The 27,190-nt window shown below is 43.5% G+C and overlaps 1 protein-coding gene across 1 annotated transcript in view; it reads left to right on the top strand.

Annotated features, from left to right (window-relative positions):
• si:ch211-45c16.2 (mitogen-activated protein kinase kinase kinase 13) overlaps positions 1 to 27,190 on the top strand; it is a 151,789-nt gene that overhangs the window by 78,496 nt on the left and 46,103 nt on the right. The window contains exons 5-9 of the mRNA XM_055871958.1: positions 2,093 to 2,251; positions 12,601 to 12,759; positions 12,908 to 13,016; positions 16,066 to 16,175; positions 17,958 to 18,074. Of these exons, the coding sequence (XP_055727933.1) occupies positions 2,093 to 2,251; positions 12,601 to 12,759; positions 12,908 to 13,016; positions 16,066 to 16,175; positions 17,958 to 18,074 (654 nt within the window). The remainder of the gene's footprint in view (positions 1 to 2,092; positions 2,252 to 12,600; positions 12,760 to 12,907; positions 13,017 to 16,065; positions 16,176 to 17,957; positions 18,075 to 27,190) is intronic.

Raw genomic sequence — 27,190 nt, 5'->3', positions numbered from 1 at the left:
AACTCTGTTAGTCAGCGGGATTAAACTCTGTTAGTCAGCAGGATTAAACTCTGTTAGTCAGCAGGATTAAACTCTGTTAGTCAGCAGGATTAAACTCTGTTAGTCAGCAGGATTAAACTCTGTTAGTCAGCAGGATTAAACTCTGTTAGTCAGCAGGATTAAACTCTGTTAGTCAGCAGGATTAAACTCTGTTAGTCAGCAGGATTAAACTCTGTTAATCAGCAGTATTAAACTCTGTTACTCAGCGGGATTAAACTCTGTTAGTCAGCGGTATTAAACTCTGTTAATCAGCAGGATTAAACTCTGTTAGTCAGCAGGATTAAACTCTGTTAGTCAGCAGGATTAAACTCTGTTAGTCAGCAGGATTAAACTCTGTTAGTCAGCAGGATTAAACTCTGTTAGTCAGCAGGATTAAACTCTGTTAATCAACAGGATTAAACCTAGTTAGTCAACAGGATTAAACTCTGTTAGTCAGCAGGATTAAACTCTGTTAGTCAGCAGGATTAAACCCTGTTAGTCAGCAGGATTAAACCCTGTTAGTCAGCAGGATTAAACTCTGTTAGTCAGCAGGATTAAACTCTGTTAGTCAGCAGGATTAAACTCTGTTAGTCAGCGGTATTAAACTCTGTTAGTCAGCGGTATTAAACTCTGTTAGTCAGCGGGATTAAACTCTGTTAGTCAGCGGGATTAAACTCTGTTAATCAGCGGGATTAAACTCTGTTAGTCAGCGGGATTAAACTCTGTTAGTCAGCGGGATTAAACTCTGTTAGTCAGCGGGATTAAACTCTGTTAGTCAGCGGGATTAAACTCTGTTAGTCAGCGGGATTAAACTCTGTTAGTCAGCGGGATTAAACTCTGTTAGTCAGCGGGATTAAACTCTGTTAGTCAGCGGGATTAAACTCTGTTAGTCAGCGGGATTAAACTCTGTTAGTCAGCGGGATTAAACTCTGTTAATCAGCGGGATTAAACTCTGTTAGTCAACGGGATTAAACTCTGTTAGTCAGCAGGATTAAACTCTGTTAGTCAGCAGGATTAAACTCTGTTAGTCAGCAGGATTAAACTCTGTTAGTCAGCAGGATTAAACTCTGTTAGTCAGCGGTATTAAACTCTGTTAGTCAGCAGGATTAAACTCTGTTAGTCAACAGGATTAAACTCTGTTAGTCAACAGGATTAAACTCTGTTAGTCAGCAGTATTAAACTCTGTTAGTCAGCAGGATTAAACTCTGTTAGTCAGCAGGATTAAACTCTGTTAGTCAACAGGATTAAACTCTGTTAGTCAGCAGTATTAAACTCTGTTAGTCAGCAGGATTAAACTCTGTTAGTCAGCAGGATTAAACTCTGTTAGTCAGCGGTATTAAACTCTGTTAGTCAGCGGGATTAAACTCTGTTAGTCAGCGGGATTAAACTCTGTTAGTCAGCGGGATTAAACTCTGTTAGTCAGCGGGATTAAACTCTGTTAGTCAGCAGTATAAAGACGGAGACAGGAGGGATATGCTGTAGGTCGCTGTGACTTCCTGAACAGAATCATTACAGTACAAAGACCACACAAATGCTTTCTGTCTGTCTGTCTGTCTCAAAGACCGGTGTCTGTCTGTCTCAAAGACCTGTCTGTCTGTCTGTCTCAAAGACCTGTCTGGTTGTCAGTCTCAAAGACCTGTCTGTCTGTCTGTCAGTCTCAAAGACCTGTCTGTCTGTCTGTCTCAAAGACCTGTCTGTCTGTCTGTCTCAAAGACCTGTCTGGTTGTCAGTCTCAAAGACCTGTCTGTCCGTCTGTCAGTCTCAAAGACCTGTCTGTCTGTCTGTCAGTCTCAAAGACCTGTCTGTCTGTCAGTCTCAACGACCTCTGTCTGTCAGTCTCAAAGACCTGTCTGTCTCATGTTTTGGACAGCTGAGTCCTTTCACCACTGTCTGTGTGATGGGAAAGGAATCTATGTCTGGCGGCAAAGTTGTATTTCTGTTCGAGGTTTTATATTAATGACCAGTGTTGTTGACCAATTCAGGTTGTGTGTTGAGGTTATAAGTTGTTGCCCACATGTTTTCTCCATTGAGGTCCTACTGTATACGATGTCATGATTCTCCTCTTCTACCTCAGTGTGCTGGTGACCCAACAAGACACCGTGAAGATCAGTGACTTCGGGACATCCAAGGAGCTCAGTGATAAGAGTACTCAGATGTCGTTCGCTGGTACGGTGGCCTGGATGGCCCCAGAGGTCATCAGGAACGAACCGGTGTCTGAGAAAGTAGACATCTGGTGAGTACAACAATAAGTCATAAAAAGAGATCCGTGGCTCACTCCCAGAAGCCTGGCTGGTGCGTAAAAACCCCGCAAATTCAGACCAACAAAGAGGTAAAATAGGTTCTCACTCAAAAATGTTGCATAAATCTTATTTCATTATTCCATTAATGACGTTATCGTCACTGCATCAGGGACAGCATACCCAGACCTTTCTGCTGTACAGCCTTCTCTTCAGTGTGTCGGTACAGTTTCCTTTCATTCAAAACAGCATTTATAAAGAACAAACGATGAGCAGCAGGTGCTTCTAATCAGGGTTGCCACTCATCAGCCAATCAGGGCCCCTCTGGTCTACCTGTATACAAATGAGTCACAAAGAGATCCAGAATTATAGGGTATGGAAGCGAGCACGAAAGGGCAACTCACAAATCAATCGCCCCCAGGTGTCCACTAACCTAAATACCTCACATCAATTCATGAGATCGCCCACCGCAAAGGTCATCAAGTACAGCCGGTCATAAATATGTGGGGTCAACTGATGAATGATATGTGGGGTCAACTGATGAATGATATGTGGGGTCAACTGATGAATGATATGTGGGGTCAACTGATGAATGATATGTGGGGTCAACTGATGAATGATATGTGGGGTCAACTGATGAATGATATGTGGGGTCAACTGATGAATGATATGTGGGGTCAACTGATGAATGATATGTGGGGTCAACTGATGAATGATATGTGGGGTCAACTGATGAATGATATGTGGGGTCAACTGATGAATGATATGTGGGGTCGACTGATGAATGATATGTGGGGTCAACTGATGAATGATATGTGGGGTCAACTGATGAATGATATGTGGGGTCAACTGATGAATGATATGTGGGGTCAACTGATGAATGATATGTGGGGTCAACTGATGAATGATATGTGGGGTCAACTGATGAATGATATGTGGGGTCAACTGATGAATGATATGTGGGGTCAACTGATGAATGATATGTGGGGTCAACTGATGAATGATATGTGGGGTCAACTGATGAATGATATGTGGGGTCAACTGATGAATGATATGTCAAATCTGATATGGACAGTGTTCTAGTCTAAATGTGGCTTATACATTACTGTTACGTTACAGCTTTATTCTAAAATATATATTTTTTAAAAACATTCTCAGCAATCTCCACACAATACCCCATAATGACAAAGTGAAAATAGGTTTTTAGAAATGTTTGCAAATGTATTAAAAAAACAGAAATACCTTATTTACATAAGTATTCAGAGCCTTGGCTATGAGACTTGAAATTGAGCTCAGGTACATCCTGTTTCCATTGATCATCCTTGAGATGTTTCTACAACTTAATTGGAGTCCACCTGTGGTAAATTCAATTGGACGATTTGGAAAGGCACACACCTGTCTATATAAGGTCCCACAGTTGACAGTGCATGTCAGAGCAAAAACCAAGCCATGAGATCGAAGCACTCCACCAATCAAGGCTTTATGGTCCAGTGGCCAGACGGAAGCCACTCAGTAAAAGGCACATGACAGCCCGCTTGGAGTTTGCCAAAAGGCACCTAAAGACTATCAGACCATGAGAAACAAGATTCTCTGGTCTGATGAAATCAAGATTAAACTCTTTGGCCTGAATGTCAAGCGTCATGTCTGGAGGAAGCCAGACTCTGCTCATCACCTGGCCAATACCATCCTTACGGTGAAGCATGGTGGTGGCAGCATCATGCTGTGGGGATGTTTTTCAGGGAGACTAGCCAGGATCGAGGGAAAGATGAACAGAGCGAAGTACAGAGATCCGTGATGAAACCTGCTCCAGAGATCTCAGGACCTCAGACTGGGGCGAAGGTTCACCTTCCAACAGTACAACAACCCTAAGCACACAGCCAAGACAACACAGGAGTGGCTTCCTTGAGCCAGTCAGAGCCCGGACTTGAACCCGATCGAACATCTCTGGATGAACCTGAAAATAGCTGTGCAGCGACGCTCCCCATCCAACCTGAAAGAGCTTGAGAGGATCTGCAGAAAATGGGAGAAACTCCCCAAATACAGGTGTGCCAAGCTTGTAGCGTCATACCCAAGAAGACTCAAGGCTGTAATCGCTGCCAAAGGTGCTTCAACAAAGTCCTGAGTAAAGGGTCTGAATACTTATGTAAATGTGATATTTCTGTTTTTGTTTTTCTTATAAATTTGCAAAAATGTCAAGAGACCTGTTTTCACTTTGCCATTATGGGGTATTGTGTGTAGATTAATAATAATAAATTCTTCATTTTTTAGAATAAGGCTGTAACGTAGCAAAATGTGGGAAAAGTCAAGGGGTCTGAACACTTTCCATATGCACTGTAGGGTTATGTTGGGAGGAAATTAATACAGAGTTTGTTAACCCTCTGTGTGGTTGGCAGATCGTTTGGTATTATAATATGTTAACCCTCTGTGTGGTTGGCAGAACGTTTGGTATTATAATATGTTTACCCTCTGTGTGGTTGTGTGGTATTATAATATGTTAACCCTCTGTGTGGTTGGCAGATCGTTTGGTATTATAATATGTTAACCCTCTGTGTGGTTGGCAGATCGTTTGGTATTATAATATGTTAACCCTCTGTGTGGTTGGCAGATCGTTTGGTATTATAATATGTTAACCCTCTGTGTGGTTGGCAGATCGTGTGGTATTATAATATGTTAACCCTCTGTGTGGTTGGCAGATCGTGTGGTATTATAATATGTTACCCCTCTGTGTGGTTGGCAGATCGTTTGGTATTATAATATCTTTAACCTCTGTGTGGTTGGCAGATCGTTTGGTATTATAATATGTTTACCCTCTGTGTGGTTGGCAGATCGTTTGGTATTATAATATGTTTACCCTCTGTGTGGTTGGCAGATCGTTTGGTATTATAATATGTTAACCCTCTGTGTGGTTGGCAGATCGTTTGGTATTATAATATGTTTAACCTCTGTGTGGTTGGCAGATCGTGTGGTATTATAATATGTTAACCCTCTGTGTGGTTGGCAGATCGTGTGGTATTATAATATGTTAACCCTCTGTGTGGTTGGCAGATCGTTTGGTATTATAATATGTTAACCCTCTGTGTGGTTGGCAGATCGTTTGGTATTATAATATGTTTACCCTCTGTGTGGTTGGCAGATCGTTTGGTATTATAATATGTTAACCCTCTGTGTGGTTGGCAGGTCGTGTGGTATTATAATATGTTTACCCTCTGTGTGGTATTATAATATGTTAACCCTCTGTGTGGTTGGCAGATCGTTTGGTATTATAATATGTTTACCCTCTGTGTGGTTGGCAGATCGTTTGGTATTATAATATGTTAACCCTCTGTGTGGTTGGCAGGTTGTGTGGTATTATAATATGTTAACCCTCTGTGTGGTTGGCAGATCGTTTGGTATTATAATATGTTTACCCTCTGTGTGGTATTATAATATGTTAACCCTCTGTGTGGTTGGCAGGTTGTGTGGTATTATAATATGTTAACCCTCTGTGTGGTTGGCAGATCGTTTGGTATTATAATATGTTTACCCTCTGTGTGGTTGGCAGATCGTTTGGTATTATAATATGTTAACCCTCTGTGTGGTATTATAGTATGTTTACCCTCTGTGTGGTTGGCAGATCGTTTGGTATTATAATATGTTAACCCTCTGTGTGGTTGGCAGATCGTTTGGTATTATAATATGTTAACCCTCTGTGTGGTTGGCAGATCGTGTGGTATTATAATATGTTAACCCTCTGTGTGGTTGGCAGATCGTGTGGTATTATAATATGTTAACCCTCTGTGTGGTATTATAATATGTTTACCCTCTGTGTGGTTGGCAGATCGTTTGGTATTATAATATGTTAACCCTCTGTGTGGTTGGCAGATCGTTTGGTATTATAATATGTTAACCCTCTGTGTGGTTGGCAGATCGTTTGGTATTATAATATGTTAACCCTCTGTGTGGTTGGCAGATCGTGTGGTATTATAATATGTTAACCCTCTGTGTGGTTGGCAGATCGTTTGGTATTATAATATGTTTACCCTCTGTGTGGTTGGCAGATCGTTTGGTATTATAATATGTTTACCCTCTGTGTGGTTGGCAGGTTGTGTGGTATTATAATATGTTAACCCTCTGTGTGGTTGGCAGATCGTTTGGTATTATAATATGTTTACCCTCTGTGTGGTTGGCAGATCGTTTGGTATTATAATATGTTTACCCTCTGTGTGGTTGGCAGATCGTTTGGTATTATAATATGTTTACCCTTTGTGTGGTTGGCAGATCGTTTGGTATTATAATATGTTTACCCTCTGTGTGGTTGGCAGATCGTTTGGTATTATAATATGTTTACCCTCTGTGTGGTTGGCAGATCGTTTGGTATTATAATATGTTAACCCTCTGTGTGGTATTATAATATGTTAACCCTCTGTGTGGTTGGCAGATCGTTTGGTATTATAATATGTTTACCCTCTGTGTGGTTGGCAGATCGTTTGGTATTATAATATGTTAACCCTCTGTGTGGTTGGCAGATCGTTTGGTATTATAATATGTTTACCCTCTGTGTGGTTGTGTGGTATTATAATATGTTAACCCTCTGTGTGGTTGGCAGATCGTTTGGTATTATAATATGTTAACCCTCTGTGTGGTTGGCAGATCGTTTGGTATTATAATATGTTTAACCTCTGTGTGGTTGGCAGATCGTTTGGTATTATAATATGTTAACCCTCTGTGTGGTTGGCAGATCGTTTGGTATTATAATATGTTAACCCTCTGTGTGGTTGGCAGATCGTGTGGTATTATAATATGTTAACCCTCTGTGTGGTTGGCTGATCGTGTGGTATTATAATATGTTAACCCTCTGTGTGGTTGGCAGATCGTTTGGTATTATAATATGTTTAACCTCTGTGTGGTTGGCAGATCGTTTGGTATTATAATATGTTTACCCTCTGTGTGGTTGGCAGATCGTTTGGTATTATAATATGTTTACCCTCTGTGTGGTTGGCAGATCGTTTGGTATTATAATATGTTAACCCTCTGTGTGGTTGGCAGATCGTTTGGTATTATAATATGTTAACCCTCTGTGTGGTTGGCAGATCGTTTGGTATTATAATATGTTAACCCTCTGTGTGGTTGGCAGATCGTTTGGTATTATAATATGTTTACCCTCTGTGTGGTTGGCAGATCGTTTGGTATTATAATATGTTAACCCTCTGTGTGGTTGGCAGGTCGTGTGGTATTATAATATGTTTACCCTCTGTGTGGTATTATAATATGTTAACCCTCTGTGTGGTTGGCAGGTCGTGTGGTATTATAATATGTTAACCCTCTGTGTGGTATTATAATATGTTAACCCTCTGTGTGGTTGGCAGATCGTTTGGTATTATAATATGTTAACCCTCTGTGTGGTTGGCAGGTCGTGTGGTATTATAATATGTTAACCCTCTGTGTGGTATTATAATATGTTAACCCTCTGTGTGGTTGGCAGATCGTTTGGTATTATAATATGTTTACCCTCTGTGTGGTGTGCAGATCATTTGGTATTATAATATGTTTACCCTCTGTGTGGTATTATAATATGTTAACCCTCTGTGTGGTTGGCAGGTCGTTTGGTATTATAATATGTTAACCCTCTGTGTGGTTGGCCGATCGTTTGGTATTATAATATGTTTACCCTCTGTGTGGTTGGCAGATCGTTTGGTATTATAATATGTTAACCCTCTGTGTGGTTGGCAGGTTGTGTGGTATTATAATATGTTAACCCTCTGTGTGGTTGGCAGATCGTTTGGTATTATAATATGTTTACCCTCTGTGTGGTATTATAATATGTTAACCCTCTGTGTGGTTGGCAGGTTGTGTGGTATTATAATATGTTAACCCTCTGTGTGGTTGGCAGATCGTTTGGTATTATAATATGTTTACCCTCTGTGTGGTTGGCAGATCGTTTGGTATTATAATATGTTAACCCTCTGTGTGGTATTATAATATGTTTACCCTCTGTGTGGTTGGCAGATCGTTTGGTATTATAATATGTTAACCCTCTGTGTGGTTGGCAGATCGTTTGGTATTATAATATGTTTACCCTCTGTGTGGTTGGCAGATCGTTTGGTATTATAATATGTTTACCCTCTGTGTGGTTGGCAGGTTGTGTGGTATTATAATATGTTAACCCTCTGTGTGGTTGGCAGATCGTTTGGTATTATAATATGTTTACCCTCTGTGTGGTTGGCAGATCGTTTGGTATTATAATATGTTTACCCTCTGTGTGGTTGGCAGATCGTTTGGTATTATAATATGTTTACCCTTTGTGTGGTTGGCAGATCGTTTGGTATTATAATATGTTTACCCTCTGTGTGGTTGGCAGATCGTTTGGTATTATAATATGTTTACCCTCTGTGTGGTTGGCAGATCGTTTGGTATTATAATATGTTAACCCTCTGTGTGGTATTATAATATGTTAACCCTCTGTGTGGTTGGCAGATCGTTTGGTATTATAATATGTTTACCCTCTGTGTGGTTGGCAGATCGTTTGGTATTATAATATGTTAACCCTCTGTGTGGTTGGCAGATCGTTTGGTATTATAATATGTTTACCCTCTGTGTGGTTGTGTGGTATTATAATATGTTAACCCTCTGTGTGGTTGGCAGATCGTTTGGTATTATAATATGTTAACCCTCTGTGTGGTTGGCAGATCGTTTGGTATTATAATATGTTTAACCTCTGTGTGGTTGGCAGATCGTTTGGTATTATAATATGTTAACCCTCTGTGTGGTTGGCAGATCGTTTGGTATTATAATATGTTAACCCTCTGTGTGGTTGGCAGATCGTGTGGTATTATAATATGTTAACTCTCTGTGTGGTTGGCAGATCGTGTGGTATTATAATATGTTAACCCTCTGTGTGGTTGGCAGATCGTTTGGTATTATAATATGTTTAACCTCTGTGTGGTTGGCAGATCGTTTGGTATTATAATATGTTTACCCTCTGTGTGGTTGGCAGATCGTTTGGTATTATAATATGTTTACCCTCTGTGTGGTTGGCAGATCGTTTGGTATTATAATATGTTAACCCTCTGTGTGGTTGGCAGATCGTTTGGTATTATAATATGTTAACCCTCTGTGTGGTTGGCAGATCGTTTGGTATTATAATATGTTAACCCTCTGTGTGGTTGGCAGATCGTTTGGTATTATAATATGTTTACCCTCTGTGTGGTTGGCAGATCGTTTGGTATTATAATATGTTAACCCTCTGTGTGGTTGGCAGGTCGTGTGGTATTATAATATGTTTACCCTCTGTGTGGTATTATAATATGTTAACCCTCTGTGTGGTTGGCAGGTCGTGTGGTATTATAATATGTTAACCCTCTGTGTGGTATTATAATATGTTAACCCTCTGTGTGGTTGGCAGATCGTTTGGTATTATAATATGTTTAACCTCTGTGTGGTTGTGTGGTATTATAATATGTTTACCCTCTGTGTGGTATTATAATATGTTAACCCTCTGTGTGGTTGGCAGGTCGTTTGGTATTATAATATGTTAACCCTCTGTGTGGTTGGCAGATTGTTTGGTATTATAATATGTTTACCCTCTGTGTGGTTGGCAGATCGTTTGGTATTATAATATGTTAACCCTCTGTGTGGTTGGCAGGTTGTGTGGTATTATAATATGTTAACCCTCTGTGTGGTTGGCAGATCGTTTGGTATTATAATATGTTTACCCTCTGTGTGGTATTATAATATGTTAACCCTCTGTGTGGTTGGCAGGTTGTGTGGTATTATAATATGTTAACCCTCTGTGTGGTTGGCAGATCGTTTGGTATTATAATATGTTTACCCTCTGTGTGGTTGGCAGATCGTTTGGTATTATAATATGTTAACCCTCTGTGTGGTATTATAATATGTTTACCCTCTGTGTGGTTGGCAGATCGTTTGGTATTATAATATGTTAACCCTCTGTGTGGTTGGCAGATCGTTTGGTATTATAATATGTTAACCCTCTGTGTGGTTGGCAGATCGTGTGGTATTATAATATGTTAACCCTCTGTGTGGTTGGCAGATCGTGTGGTATTATAATATGTTAACCCTCTGTGTGGTATTATAATATGTTTACCCTCTGTGTGGTTGGCAGATCGTTTGGTATTATAATATGTTAACCCTCTGTGTGGTTGGCAGATCGTTTGGTATTATAATATGTTAACCCTCTGTGTGGTTGGCAGATCGTTTGGTATTATAATATGTTAACCCTCTGTGTGGTTGGCAGATCGTGTGGTATTATAATATGTTTACCCTCTGTGTGGTTGGCAGATCGTTTGGTATTATAATATGTTTACCCTCTGTGTGGTTGGCAGATCGTTTGGTATTATAATATGTTTACCCTCTGTGTGGTTGGCAGGTTGTGTGGTATTATAATATGTTTACCCTCTGTGTGGTTGGCAGATCGTTTGGTATTATAATATGTTTACCCTCTGTGTGGTTGGCAGATCGTTTGTTATTATAATATGTTTACCCTCTGTGTGGTTGGCAGATCGTTTGGTATTATAATATGTTAACCCTCTGTGTGGTATTATAATATGTTAACCCTCTGTGTGGTTGGCAGATCGTTTGGTATTATAATATGTTTACCCTCTGTGTGGTATTATAATATGTTAACCCTCTGTGTGGTTGTGTGGTATTATAATATGTTTACCCTCTGTGTGGTTGGCAGATCGTTTGGTATTATAATATGTTTACCGTCTGTGTGGTTGGCAGATCGTTTGGTATTATAATATGTTAACCCTCTGTGTGGTTGGCAGATCGTTTGGTATTATAATATGTTTACCCTCTGTGTGGTATTATAATATGTTTACCCTCTGTGTGGTTGGCAGATCGTGTGGTATTATAATATGTTAACCCTCTGTGTGGTATTATAATATGTTAACCCTCTGTGTGGTATTATAATATGTTAACCCTCTGTGTGGTTGGCAGGTCGTGTGGTATTATAATATGTTAACCCTCTGTGTGGTATTATAATATGTTAACCCTCTGTGTGGTTGGCAGATCGTTTGGTATTATAATATGTTAACCCTCTGTGTGGTATTATAATATGTTAACCCTCTGTGTGGTTGGCAGATCGTTTGGTATTATATTATGTTAACCCTCTGTGTGGTTGGCAGATCGTTTGGTATTATAATATGTTTACCCTCTGTGTGGTTGGCAGATCGTTTGGTATTATAATATGTTAACCCTCTGTGTGGTTGGCAGATCGTTTGGTATTATAATATGTTTACCCTCTGTGTGGTATTATAATATGTTTACCCTCTGTGTGGTATTATAATATGTTTAACCTCTGTGTGGTTGGCAGGTTGTGTGGTTTTATAATGTGTTTACCCTCTGTGTGGTTGGCAGGTCGTGTGGTATTATAATGTGTTTACCCTCTGTGTGGTATTATAATATGTTTACCCTTTGTGTGGTTGGCAGATCGTTTGGTATTATAATATGTTTACCCTCTGTGTGGTTGGCAGATCGTTTGGTATTATAATATGTTTACCCTCTGTGTGGTTGGCAGATCGTTTGGTATTATAATATGTTAACCCTCTGTATGGTATTATAATATGTTAACCCTCTGTGTGGTTGGCAGATCGTTTGGTATTATAATATGTTTACCCTCTGTGTGGTTGGCAGATCGTTTGGTATTATAATATGTTAACCCTCTGTGTGGTTGGCAGATCGTTTGGTATTATAATATGTTTACCCTCTGTGTGGTATTATAATATGTTTACCCTCTGTGTGGTTGGCAGATCGTGTGGTATTATAATATGTTAACCCTCTGTGTGGTATTATAATATGTTAACCCTCTGTGTGGTTGGCAGATCGTTTGGTATTATAATATGTTTACCCTCTGTGTGGTTGGCAGATCGTGTGGTATTATAATATGTTAACCCTCTGTGTGGTATTATAATATGTTAAACCTCTGTGTGGTTGGCAGATCGTTTGGTATTATAATATGTTTACCCTCTGTGTGGTTGGCAGGTCGTGTGGTATTATAATATGTTTACCCTCTGTGTGGTTGGCAGGTCGTGTGGTATTATAATATGTTTACCCTCTGTGTGGTTGGCAGGTTGTGTGGTATTATAATATGTTAACCCTCTGTGTGGTTGGCAGATCGTTTGGTATTATAATATGTTTACCCTCTGTGTGGTTGGCAGATCGTTTGGTATTATAATATGTTAACCCTCTGTGTGGTTGGCAGATCGGTTGGTATTATAATATGTTTACCCTCTGTGTGGTATTATAATGTGTTTACCCTCTGTGTGGTATTATAATATGTTTACCCTCTGTGTGGTTGGCAGATCGTGTGGTATTATAATGTGTTTACCCTCTGGGTGGTTGGCAGGTCGTTTGGCGTGGTGTTATGGGAGCTGCTGACTGGAGAGATCCCCTATAAAGATGTGGACTCCTCAGCCATCATCTGGGGTGTGGGTAGCAACAGCCTCCACCTCCCTGTTCCTTCCACCTGTCCTGATGGGTTCAAGATCCTCATGAAGCAGACATGGTGAGATACGCAGATCTGAGATAGATATCACACACCCTGCAAAAATTCTAGGTAATATCTGCCTGTATAATAACATGGATTCATGTAATCTCTCCCTCTCCTTCCTCTGTTTGGTTTGTCTCCACTCTCTTCTTCTTCACCCCTCCAGGCAAGGGAAGCCCAGGAATCGTCCATCATTCCGTCAGATCCTGCTCCATCTGGACATCGCCTCAGCTGATATCCTGGGAGCTCCTCAGGAGACCTACTTTAAGTCTCAGGTGAGAACACAACCATTCTAGACTCCACAACCATTCTAATCCCCTAGCATACCTGTCCTTATAGACCATTCTAAGCCCCTAGCATACCTGTCCTTATAGACTATTCTAAGCCCCTAGGATACCTGTCCTTATAGACCATTCTAAGCCCCTAGCATACCTGTCCTTATAGACTATTCTAAGCCCCTAGCATACCTGTCCTTATAGACTATTCTAAGCCCCTAGCATACCTGTCCTTATAGACCATTCTAAGCCCCTAGCATACCTGTCCTTATAGACCATTCTAAGCCCCTAGCATACCTGTCCTTATAGACTATTCTAAGCCCCTAGCATACCTGTCCTTATAGACCATTCTAAGCCCCTAGCATACCTGTCCTTATAGACCATTCTAAGCCCCTAGCATACCTGTCCTTATAGACTATTCTAAGCCCCTAGCATACCTGTCCTTATAGACCATTCTAAGCCCCTAGCATACCTGTCCTTATAGACCATTCTAAGCCCCTAGCATACCTGTCCTTATAGACCATTCTAAGCCCCCAGCATACCTGTCCTTATAGACCATTCTAAGCCCCTAGCATACCTGTCCTTATAGACTATTCTAAGCCCCTAGCATACCTGTCCTTATAGACTATTCTAAGCCCCTAGCATACCTGTCCTTATAGACCATTCTAAGCCCCTAGCATACCTGTCCTTATAGACCATTCTAAGCCCCTAGCATACCTGTCCTTATAGACTATTCTAAGCCCCTAGCATACCTGTCCTTATAGACCATTCTAAGCCCCTAGCATACCTGTCCTTATAGACCATTCTAAGCCCCTAGCATACCTGTCCTTATAGACTATTCTAAGCCCCTAGCATACCTGTCCTTATAGACCATTCTAAGCCCCTAGCATACCTGTCCTTATAGACCATTCTAAGCCCCTAGCATACCTGTCCTTATAGACCATTCTAAGCCCCCAGCATACCTGTCCTTATAGACCATTCCAAGCCCCTAGCATACCTGTCCTTGTTGACCATTCCAAGCCCCTAGCATACCTGTCCTTATAGACCATTCTAAGCCCCTAGCATACCTGTCCTTAGAGACTATTCTAAGCCCCTATCATACCTGTCCTTATAGACCATTCTAAGCCCCTAGCATACCTGTCCTTATAGACCATTCTAAGCCCCTAGCATACCTGTCCTTATAGACCATTCTAAGCCCCTAGCATACCTGTCCTTATAGACCATTCTAAGCCCCTAGCATACCTGTCCTTATAGACCATTCTAAGCCCCTAGCATACCTGTCCTTATAGACCATTCTAAGCCCCTAGCATACCTGTCCTTATAGACCATTTTAAGCCTCTAGCATACCTGTCCTTAGACCATTCTAAGCCCCTAGCATACCTGTCCTTATAGACCATTCTAAGCCCCTAGCAAAGCTGTCCTTATAGACTATTCTAAGCCCCTATCATACCTGTCCTTATAGACCATTCTGAGCCCCTAGCATACCTGTCCTTATAGACCATTCTAAGCCCCTAGCATACCTGTCCTTATAGACCATTCTAAGCCCCTAGCATACCTGTCCTTATAGACCATTCTAAGCCCCTAGCATACCTGTCCTTATAGACCATTCTAAGCCCCTAGCATACCTGTCCTTATAGACCATTCTAAGCCCCTAGCATACCTGTCCTTATAGACCATTCTAAGCCCCTAGCATACCTGTCCTTATAGACCATTCCAAGCCCCTAGCATACCTGTCCTTGTTGACCATTCCAAGCCCCTAGCATACCTGTCCTTATAGACCATTCTAAGCCCCTAGCATACCTGTCCTTAGAGACTATTCTAAGCCCCTAGCATACCTGTCCTTATAGACCATTCTAAGCCCCTAGCATACCTGTCCTTATAGACCATTCTAAGCCCCTAGCATACCTGTCCTTATAGACCATTCTAAGCCCCTAGCATACCTGTCCTTATAGACCATTCTAAGCCCCTAGCATACCTGTCCTTATAGACCATTCTAAGCCCCTAGCATACCTGTCCTTATAGACCATTTTAAGCCTCTAGCATACCTGTCCTTAGACCATTCTAAGCCCCTAGCATACCTGTCCTTATAGACCATTCTAAGCCCCTAGCAAAGCTGTCCTTATAGACCATTCTAAGCCCCTAGCATACCTGTCCTTATAGACTATTCTAAGCCCCTATCATACCTGTCCTTATAGACCATTCTAAGCCCCTAGCATACCTGTCCTTATAGACCATTCTAAGCCCCTAGCATACCTGTCCTTATAGACCATTCTAAGCCCCTAGCATACCTGTCCTTATAGACCATTCTAAGCCCCTAGCATACCTGTCCTTATAGACCATTCTAAGCCCCTAGCATACCTGTCCTTATAGACCATTCTAAGCCCCTAGCATACCTGTCCTTATAGACCATTCTAAGCCCCTAGCATACCTGTCCTTATAGACCATTCTAAGCCCCTAGCATACCTGTCCTTATAGACCATTCTAAGCCCCTAGCATACCTGTCCTTATAGACAATTCTAAGCCCCTAGCCTACCTGTCCGTATAGACCATTCTAAGCCCCTAGCATACCTGTCCGTATAGACCATTCTAAGCCCCTAGCATACCTGTCCGTATAGACCATTCTAAGCCCCTAGCATACCTGTCCGTATAGACCATTCTAAGCCCCTAGCATACCTGTCCTTATAGACCATTCTAAGCCCCTAGCATACCTGTCCTTATAGACCATTCTAAGCCCCTAGCATACCTGTCCTTATAGACCATTCTAAGCCCCTAGCATACCTGTCCTTATAGACTATTCTAAGCCCCTAGCATATCTGTCCTTATAGACCATTCTAAGCCACTAGCATACCTGTCCTTATAGACCATTCTAAGCCCCTAGCATACCTGTCCTTATAGACTATTCTAAGCCCCTAGCATACCTGTCCTTATAGACCATTCTAAGCCCCTAGCATACCTGTCCTTATAGACTATTCTAAGCCCCTAGCATACCTGAGCTATAGCCACCCTGTAGTGATATGTAACCCTGTGTGTCCTGTTCCCCCTGTGTCAGTCTGAGTGGAGGGAGGAGGTGAGGAAACACTTTGAGAAGATCAAGTCTGAAGGAACCTGCATCCACCGACTGGATGAGGAGCTGATCAAACGCAGGAGGGATGAACTCAGGTAGGAGAGAGACAGTTTGTATATACAGTTGAAATCAGAAGTTTACATACACCTTAGCCAAATACATTTATACTCCGTTTTTCACAATTCCAGACATTTAATCCTCGTAAAAATTCCCTGTCTTAGGTCAGTTAGGATCACTACTTTATTTTAAGAATGTGAACTGTTAGAATAATAGTAGAGAGAATGATTTATTTCAGCTTTTATTTCTTTCATCACATTCCCAGTGGGTCAGAAGTTTACATACACTCAATTAGTATTTGGTAGCATCGCCTTTAAATGGTTTAACTTGGGTCAAATGTTTTGGGTAGCCTTCCACAAGCTTCCCACAATAAGTTGGGTGAATTTTGGCCCATTCCTCCTGACAGAGCTGGTGTAACTGAGTCAGGTTTGTAGGCCTCCTTGCTCGCACACGCTTTTTCAGTTCTGCCCACAAATTGTCTATAGGATTGAGGTCAGGGCTTTGTGATGGCCACTCCAATACCTTGACTTTGTTGTCCTGAAGCCATTTTGCCACAACTTTGGAAGTATACTTCGGGTCATTGTCCATTTGGAAGACCCATTTGCGACCAAGCTTTAACTTCCTGACTGATGTCTTGATGTTGCTTCAATATTTCCACATAATTTTCCTACCTCATGATGCCATCTATTTTGTGAAGTGCACCAGTCCCTCTTGCAGCAAAGCACCCCACAACATGATGCTGCCACCCCCGTGCTTCACGGTTGGGATGGTGTTCTTCGGCTTGCAAGCCTCCTCCTTTTTCTTCCAAACATAACGATGGTCATTATGGCCAAACAGTCCTATTTTTGTTTCATCAGACCAGAGGACATTTCCCCAAAAAGTACGATCTTTGTCCACATGTGCAGTTCCAAACCGTAGTCTGGCTTTTTTTGGCGGTTTTGGAGAAGTGGCTTCTTCCTTGCTGAGCGGCCTTTCAGGCTATGTCAATATAGGACTCGTTTTAATGTGGATATAGATACTTTTGTACCTGTTTCCTCCAGCATCTTCACAAGGTCCTTTGCTGTTGTTCTGGGATTTATTTGCACTTTTCGCACCAAAGTACGTTCATCTCTAAGAGACAGAACGCGTCTCCTTCCTGAGCAGTATGACGGCTGCGTGGTCCCATGGTGTTTATACTTGCGTACTACTGTTTGTACAGATAAACGTGGGACCTTCAGGCATTTGGAAATTTCTCCCAAGGATGAACCAGACTTGTGGAGGTCTACCATTTTTCTTCTGAGGTTTTGGCTGATTTCTTTTGATTTTCCCATGATGTCAAGCAAAGAGGCACTGAGTTTGAAGGTAGACCTTGAAATACATCCACAGGTACACCTCCAATTGACCCAAATTGTGTCAACTATCAGAAGCTTCCAAAGCCATGACATAATGTTCTGTTTAAAGGCACAGTCAACTTAGTTTATGTAAACCTCTGACCCACTGGAATTGTGATACAATTTGCCATAAGTGAAATAATCTGTCTGTAAACAATTGTTGGAAAAAATTACTTGTGTCATACACAAAGTAGTTGTCCTAAACGACTTGCCAAAACTATAGTTTGTTATCAAGAAATGTGTGGAGTGGTTGAAAAACGAGTTTTAATGACTCCAACCTAAGTGTATGTAAACTTCCAACTTCAACTGTATAATGATAAGGGGCTAATATCTTTCCAGGACCTCAAACAAATGTATTCACTTCCTGGTTCCTTTACCTCCATCTTTGTTAAAAGCTTCTGACTTCAACTGTAGCTATATGTGTATTGACCATCCTGTCTCTCTCTCTAGACATGCCCTGGACATCAGGGAGCACTATGAGAGGAAGTTGGAGAGAGCTAACAACCTCTACATGGAGCTGAGTGCCATCATGCTACAGCTGGAGGTCCGCGAGAAGGAGCTCATCAAGTACGTATAGAACCTGTATCACTACAGTGAAGGAGTCAACGTTCCATTGACCAGACTGGAACACATTCAACACATCTGATCTAACTCAGTGGATATTAGTCAAATCCGTCATGAAAATATTGTAACAGGCCCACAATGTGTTTACTAAAGTCCGATAGCTGCATAATATGTAGAAGTTAGAAGAACAGGTTTAGAAGAAGTAAATGCTAACTCTGGTTCTCTGGTCAGAACCAGAAGGTCGAGAAAACAGGGACTAGAGAAACACCAGTGCCTCCACTCCTCCAACGCCATCTTGACGCCAATTTCCCACATCATAGTTCCTCTCAGCAGAGGTAAGACAATGGGGGAGAAAAGCACAGGGGTGCAGCTTTTGGTCCTGGGCAGAATGCTGGGACAGGACGGCCCCCACTCCGACATCCGAGGCGACGACCTCCACCACAAACTGACTGGACTGGTCCGGATGGATTAAGACGGGGTCCTAGTGAATCGAAGTTTGAGGTTCAAGAACACCCGGTCAGCTGCTGTAGACCACGTGAATGGATCCTTGGTGAGTGCTGACGGGGGGAAGCCAGGGTGCTGTAACCCCGGATGAAGCAGCGGTAAAAAATCCAAATCCCAGGAAACATTGCAGCTGCACTTTGGATGTGCGTTGAGGCCAATTTGCCACCGCTCTCACCTTGTCTGGATCCATCCGTATATGCCTTGCAGTGTCGACGTATCCTAGGAAGGAGATGGTGGAGCGATGGAATTCACACTTCTCCGGCTTTAATGAAAAGCTGGTTCTCCAGGAGACGCTGAAGGTCGGACGTGTTCTTGAGCTGAACGGGAAAATACAAGGATGTCGTCGAGATAGTCCAACACAAACCGGTTCAAACCCCTAGCAGGCTCTAGAACACAGCCGGAGCGTTGGGTAGTCCGAATGGCATAACTAAGTAGTGCCCGTTAACCGTGTTAAACTTCTTATGGCTGAGATCCCGTTAACGTGATCGAATTGACAACAGCCAGTAAAAGTGCAGGGTAAAAGTACAGGGCGACAAATTCAAACAACAGAAATCTCATAATTAAAATTCCTCAAACATACAAGTATTTTACACCATTTTAAAGAAACTTGTTGTAAATCCAGCCACAGTGTCCGATTTTCAAAAAGGCTTTACAACGAAAGCACACCAAATGATTATGTTAGGTCAGTACCTAGTCACAGAAAAACACAGCCTTTTTTCCAGCCAAAGAGAGCAGTCACAAAAAGCAGAAATAGAGATAAAATTCATCACTAACCTTTGAGGATCTTCATCAGATGACACTCATAGGACTTCATGTTACATAATACATGTATGTTTTGTTCGATAAAGTTCATATTTATATCCAAAAATCGTAGTTTACATTGGCGCGTTATGTTCAGTAATGTTTTAACTCCAAAACATCCGGTGATTTTGCAGAGAGCCACATCAATTTACAGAAATACTCATAATAAACATTGATAAAAGATACAAGTATTATACATGGAACTTTAGATAAACTTCTCCTTAATGCAACCGCTGTGTCAGATTTCAAAAAAACTTTACGGAAAAAGCACACCATGCTATAATCTGAGTACGGCGCTCAGAGCCCAAACAAGCCATACAGATATCTGCCATGTTGTGGAGTCAACAGAAGCCAGAAATAGTATTATAAATATTCACTTACCTTTGATGATCTTCATCAGAATGCACTCCCAAGAATCCCAGTTCCACAATAAATGTTTGTTTTGTTCGATAACGTCCATAATTTATGTCCAAATACCTCCTTTTTGTTCGCGTGTTTAGGACAGTAATCCAAATGCGCAGGCACTAGGTCCAGACAAAGTCAAAAAATTCCATTACAGTTCGTAGAAACATGTCAAACGATGTATAGAATCAATCTTTAGGATGTTTTTAACATAAATCTTCAATAATGTTTCAACCGGAGAATTCCTTTGTCTTCAGAAATGCGATGGAACGCAGGTCATTCTCACGGGAGCGCCCGTGGTCAGCTCATGCCAGACACCTGACTCAAAGAGCTCTCCTTCCCTCATTCTTCACAGTAGAAGCATCAAACAAGGTTCTAAAGACTGTTGACATCTAGTGGAAACCTTAGGAAGTGCAATATGACCCCAAAGACACTGTATATTTGATAAGCAAACCTACAAACCTCAGATTTCCCACTTCCTGGTTGGATTTTTTTCTCAGGTTTTTGCCTGCCATATGAGTTCTGTTATACTCACAGACATCATTCAAACAGTTTTGGAAACTTCAGAAGGTTTTCTATCCAAATCTACTAATAATATGCATATCTTAGCTTCTGGGACTGAGTAGCAGGCAGTTTACTCTGGGCACCTTATTCATCCAAGCTACTCAATACTGCCCCCAGCCATAAGAAGTTAAAGGCTGTCTTCCACTCGTCTCCTTCCCGTATCCGAACCAGATGTTAAGCTTTCCGAAGCTCCAACTTTGAGGAGATGGTCACTCCCTGAAGAGGTTGGAAAGCCCGAGGAAGGAGATGAGTGGTAGAGGGTAAAGATTTTTAACCGTGATGTCATTAAGGCCCCATTAGTCGATACACGGTGTGGCAAAGAAGGGGGTCGAGTGATAAATGACAGATATGTGAGAGCAGAACTATTAAACGGGCTCTGCCCGATCACTAAAATGGCCACACCGATCAGAACTACAGATCACGAAATGGCCGACTGCCAAAACTACAAGTCCCAGCAAGGGGAACCCTCAGAAGGTGGAGCCGACACACAGATAAAGGGTCAAGAAAAACCAGGAAGAGGAAGAGAGGGCTGGAAGGATCTATGAACCATAGAGAAAGAGACAATAGATATTGGCTGAATTTACTGTGCATGAGCTGAACTGTTTTGGACTTAGTGTTGGCGTTTGGACCTGGACCTACCGAGAACCCGATTTGTGTACCGAACCCTGCTATCCTTGACCTTGGGTGGACCAGGACGGAGAAACAAACACACAGGTACTGTCCTGTTCGAAAGAACTCTCAATCTGGGGTAATTTGGTGACAGTTTCCCACTTAATTTGTGACAAACGCTCATAACCTTGAAGAGTTTTGCCACAACGGTCACAGGGTTTTGTCCTCCACAAAGAAGAACCCTGCCCTGCTGGAGAGGCAGATGGATGAACACTTCCTGCAGCGAGAGTGTCCTCAATGTACTCCATTGTGTCTCCGGACCCGACAGGGAGTAAAGCTGACCCCAAAGTGGTGGAGTGCCCTGGAGAAGGTCAATGGTGCAGTCAGAGGTTCGATGCGGAGGGAGAGATGTAGCACGGGCCTTGTTGAAGACCTCCCGGAGGTCCAGGTACTCCGCAGGAATGGCGGAGAGATACGAGGCTTCTCCCAAGCCTGCAGGAAAACGTCCCGGGGCAGGCTGTGCCGACTTACGACAATGCGCATGGCAGAACGTGCTCCAACCCATGACAGAACCAGTAGCCCAGTCAGTCAGGGGATTGTGCTTATGGTGCCATGAATACCCCAAAACCACGAGTACATTGGGAGATTCTATGAGCAGGAACCGCATACACTCACTGTGATTTCGTGATACTCGTCGGTTGATAGGAACCTATTGCGGGTGACTCTGCCAATAGAGCGCCCATCCAGCACTCTGACGTCTATGGGATTGGAGAGGGGCTGAGTGGAGATACCCAGCTCCGACACCAGGTAGTGTCGATAAAGCTCTCGTCGGCCCCAGAGTCAATGAGCACCAAAAGAGATTTGGCCTGGTCTCCCCACAACAGGGTGGCATGGAGTGGGGTACGAGTAATGGGAGATTGGAAAACCCCTGTACGGCTCACCAGAGTACGTACCTACTGATGAGACTGGTCTTTTTAATGGACAGCTGGTAATATAATGTCCTGTAGTCCCGCAATACAGACAGCTCCTGGTGTTCAGTCTGTGTCAACGTTCGTCTGGAGACAAGCTAGGCCTTCCCAGTAGCTTGTGTTCTGGAGAAGGCTAGTCAACCGCCCTCTGTGATTCCCGTGGGTTACTCGGGTGACATCGAATTCTCTCGGTAAGGTGGACGTCGGGAACTTCCGTGATTCCTCGGAGGCGAGGTTGGAGTAGTGGATGAGTGAGTGTGACCAGGACCTCTCCCTCCTACGTTCCCGTAGCCGGCCTTCGATCCATAAGGTCATGGTGATGAGGGAGTCGAGGTCCATGGGAAAGTTCCCTGGCAGCGAGCTCGTCTTTAACCTCCTCCGATAATCCGTGAAGGAACGTGTCGAAAAGAAAAGAGATTTCGTGTTCCAGCGGCCAACATGCGAAAATCTACCGCATAGTCTGCCACACTGCGGGAGTTTTGACGCAGTCGGTGTAGCTTCCAAGCAGCCTTTCTCCCAGACAACGGAGAATCGAACACCACAAACTCCTCCAGACTGAGGCAAATGGTGGATTGTTGCTCCCACACCAATGTTGCCCAGGCGAGAGCCCTCCCGGACATCAGCGTTATAAGATACGCTATCTTCGAGCGATCTGAGGGAAACAAAGAAGGCTGCAGCTCAAAGATGAGGGAGCACTGGGAGAGAAACGCTCGGCAGGTTCCTGAATCTCCAGCGTAGTGCTCTGGAGGAGGTAGGCGTGGTTCTCGGGAAGCCGGGATAGGCTGGGGGGAAGCGCCGCTGGTAGCAGGGTTACTGAGTGTCTGGGGGATTACCTTAGAGGCTTGCTGCCTAGTAGAATTTCCACGGAATTGCTCCTGCAATGCATGAAAGCGCGGTCGTGGCATTCTTCCGAGTTCTGGAATCCTTCCATAAGGTTTTGAAGTAACTCCTGTCTTCCAATAGTGGCTCCTTGGGGGGAGACAGCTGGTCTGAGTCGGCTGGGTCAGTCATGGCCAGTTTATACTAACACGACTCAGGATATGACCCAGATGCAGACACAGGAGACGGAAGGTTCAATGCATAGAGTAGTTTATTAAACCACAGGAGGTAGGCAAAGGACAGGTCGAGGACAGGCAGAGGTTCGTAACCAGGTCAGAGTCAGATTGGTACAGGATGGCAGGCTCGGGGTCAGGGCAGGCAGAATGGTATGGCAGGCTGGCTCAGGGTCAGGGCATGCAGAATGGTATGACAGCCAAGAACCGGGAGGACTAGAAAACAGGAACTAGAGAACTGGAGTTCGGAGAAACACGCTGGTAGGCTTGACGAGACAAGACGAACTAGCAACAGACAAACAGAAAACGCAGGTATAAAACCATGGGGGAGATGGGAGACACCTGGTGGGGGGTGGAGACAAGCACAAAGACAGGGGAAACAGATCAGGGTGTGACAATGTGTTGGGGTTGACATCCATTCAAGCATTATACTTCAATTTTTACCTCAACATATTATGAAATACACATAAAAGTATTCTAAATATAGGCACATTTTTCTGGGGAGCAATAAGGAGACATGGGATCTTTCCCTCACGGCCCTTTCACCCACACATTTCCATTGCAATTCCATTCTTTTGGTCGAGTTGATTTACCTCTTTACCGCATCTATGTAAGATTTTAATTTGACCAGATTCTCACAGCAGGAATATAATCCTGCAGCAATTGGAAATGTGCATTTTTGTGTGGATTATAATGAATGTACATTTTTGTAACGGTTGTTAATTTTTTTGTAAGGCCAAATCAACTATACATTTTTAAATTGGAAATTATAAACTTAAGAAGCCTTTTTAAACATTACAAGCATTTCCTGCTTAGCAGCACATTTCCTGCACAACGGGATCAAAATAAGATCCTACATCTGTACTACACCTTCATCATACTACTGTTATAGAGTCAAAATGGAGTCCATACTAGCCAAACAATTATAATATGAATCAAAATAATACACCCTAGATTGTCTAAACTCTCTCGTAGACACTAGCACTACATTATACTGTACTACTGTTATAGGAAGAACAGGAGGGCGATATGCACAAGTTACGTCATCAGCGTGTGCTGGAAACCCTTGATTTGTTATATTTTACTGAAACATAATCAATATTCGTTAAATATAAATACCAAACTTGTTTTTGCATGGATTCTGCGATGCGGTTCGCTTTTAACTGCTAGGACCGCTATTTCTTGTCCCGGAATCCCGCTTACCAGACAGGTTGAAGCCTGCTTGACAGAGCCTCTAAGCTGCTAGCCATCAAGCTAACGAAGTTGGTACCAGATTAGTTTTGCAATGGAGCCCTCTTTGTCTGGAGAAGTAAATGAACGGTTCCAGAGCTGTAGAAGCTGTATAAATTACACTTTGTTTCGGGACAAACCGGATCACTCAGTTCCAATGCGGCAATTGTTTACTTGCTGGGGATTATAGGCTTGAGGTGGCTTCCTTGATCACGCAGGTCACCAGCCTAAGTAAGAAACTGTCATTATCCGACTGGCCGGTGTTACCCATCTGATAGCGGAGTCGAAGCAGTCTACACTCCCAACGAGAGGCCCGGAGCGGATACAAACAACCAATAGTTTTGCCGCCCTGGACCCTTGGAGCCTGATCTTCCTGCATCTTCGTTACTGGGAGTACCTGTGTCTGCGGCCACAGTGCTTACTCCTACGGTTTCGGAGTCGACGTCTGCAACCTTCCATCCCTGCTCTGGATTGCTTCTCCAACTGTCGGAGGTCTGCACCAGGCGCCGGGAGCAACGGGCTCAAGTTATCTCGCCTCTCGCACGTCCATAAAGGCTTACCCGAAACCTGTGAAAAGTGGGGGTGGGTTGATTTCCCCGTCCTTCTCGGCAGCCATGGTTTTGGGCAGTTCCATGGTAAGAAATGTGACCGTTCCCAGTGCAAACACAATGTCCTATCCCGGAGCTTGAGTAAATGACATTAATAAGCTGCTCCCGAATGTACTACGTCAGGACATGGAAATCGATTCCATCATAGTCCATGTGAGTTTTAATGACATTATGAAGGGCAGCTCTGAACAGTTGAAACTGGATTTTAAAGAGCTGATTGACTCTCTGCTAGACACTAATAAAAGACCCATCATATCTGGCCCTGTGCCCTCTCTGATCATATCTGGCCCTGTGTCCTCTCTGATCATATCTGGCCCTGTGTCCTCTCTGATCATATCTGGCCCTGTGGCCTCTCTGATCATATCTGGCCCTGTGCCCTCTCTGATCATATCTGGGCCTGTCCCCTCTCTGATCATATCTGGCCCTGTGTCCTCTCTGATCATATCTGGCCCTGTGCCCTCTCTGATCATATCTGGCCCTGTGTCCTCTCTGATCATATCTGGCCCTGTGTCCTCTCTGATCATATCTGGCCCTGTGCCCTCTCTGATCATATCTGGCCCTGTGCCCTCTCTGATCATATCTGGCCCTGTGCCCTCTCTGATCATATCTGGCCCTGTCTCCTCTCTGATCATATCTGGCCCTGTGTCCTCTCTGATCATATCTGACCCAGTGCCCTCTCTGATCATATCTGGCCCTGTCTCCTCTCTGATCATATCTGGCCCTGTGCCCTCTCTGATCATATCTGGCCCTGTGCCCTCTCTGATCATATCTATCCCTGTCCCCTCTCTGATCATATGTGGCCCTGTCTCCTCTCTGATCATATCTGGCCCTGTCTCCTCTCTGATCATTTCTGGCCCTGTCCCCTCTCTGATCATATCTGGCCCTGTGCCCTCTCTGATCATATCTGGCCCTGTGCCCTGTTCTCTGATCATATCTGGCCCTGTGCCCTCTCTGATCATATCTGGTCGTGTGACCTCTCTGATCATATCTGGCCCTGTGCCCTGTTCTCTGATCATATCTGGCCCTGTGCCCTGTTCTCTGATCATATCTGGCCCTGTGCCCTCTCTGATCATATCTGGCCCTGTGCCCTCTCTGATCATATCTGGCCCTGTGCCCTCTCTGGTCATATCTGGCCCTGTGTCCTCTCTGATCATATCTGGCCCTGTGCCCTCTCTGATCATATCTGGCCCTGTGCCCTCTCTGATCATATCTGGCCCTGTGCCCTCTCTGATCATATCTGGCCCTGTGCCCTCTCTGATCATATCTGGCCCTGTATCCTCTCTGATCATATCTGGCCCTGTGTCCTCTCTGATCATATCTGGCCCTGTGCCCTCTCTGGTCATATCTGGCCCTGTGCCCTCTCTGGTCATATCTGGCCCTGTGCCCTCTCTGGTCATATCTGGCCCTGTGCCCTCTCTGGTCATATCTGGCCCTGTGCCCTCTCTGATCATATCTGGCCCTGTGCCCTCTCTGATCATATCTGTCCCTGTGCCCTCTCTGATCATATCTGTCCCTGTGTCCTCTCTGATCATATCTGGCCCTGTGCCCTCTCTGATCATATCTGTCCCTGTGTCCTCTCTGATCATATCTGGCCCTGTGTCCTCTCTGATCATATCTGGCCCTGTGTCCTCTCTGATCATATATGGCCCAGTGACCTCTCTGATCATATATGGCCCAGTGACCTCTCTGATCATATCTGGCCCAGTGACCTCTCTGATCATATATGGCCCAGTGACCCCTCTGATCATATATGGCCCAGTGACCTCTCTGATCATATCTGGCCCTGTGTCCTCTCTGATCATATCTGGCCCTGGCCCTCTCTGATCATATCTGGCCCTGTGTCCTCTCTGATCATATGTGGCCCAGTGCCCTCTCTGATCATATCTGGCCCAGTGACCTCTCTGATCATATCTGGCCCAGTGACCTCTCGGATCATATCTGGCCCAGTGACCTCTCGGATCATATATGGCCCAGTGACCTCTCTGAATCATGGCATTGAACGCTTTAGCAGGATTCCATCTCTTCACATCTGGCTACGTGATTATCTGACCCCTAGCGCTAAGTAGTTAACATCTGGCTACGTGATTATCTGACCCCTAGCGCTAAGAAGTTAACATCTGGCTACGTGATTATCTGACCCCTAGCGCTAAGAAGTTAACATCTGGCTATGTGATTATCTGACCCCTAGCGCTAAGAAGTTAACATCTGCCTATGTGATTATCTGACCCCTAGCGCTAAGAAGTTAACATCTGGCTATGTGATTATCTGACCCCTAGCGCTAAGAAGTTAACATCTGCCTACGTGATTATCTGACCCCTAGCGCTAAGAAGTTAACATCTGCCTATGTGATTATCTGACCCCTAGCGCTAAGAAGTTAACAT

The sequence above is a fragment of the Salvelinus fontinalis genome, chromosome 19 (genome assembly GCF_029448725.1).
Source record: "Salvelinus fontinalis isolate EN_2023a chromosome 19, ASM2944872v1, whole genome shotgun sequence".
NCBI lineage: Eukaryota > Metazoa > Chordata > Actinopteri > Salmoniformes > Salmonidae > Salvelinus > Salvelinus fontinalis.
The sequence above is the reverse complement of the archived record's forward strand: the minus strand, read 5'-3'. Positions and strand labels throughout refer to the sequence as shown.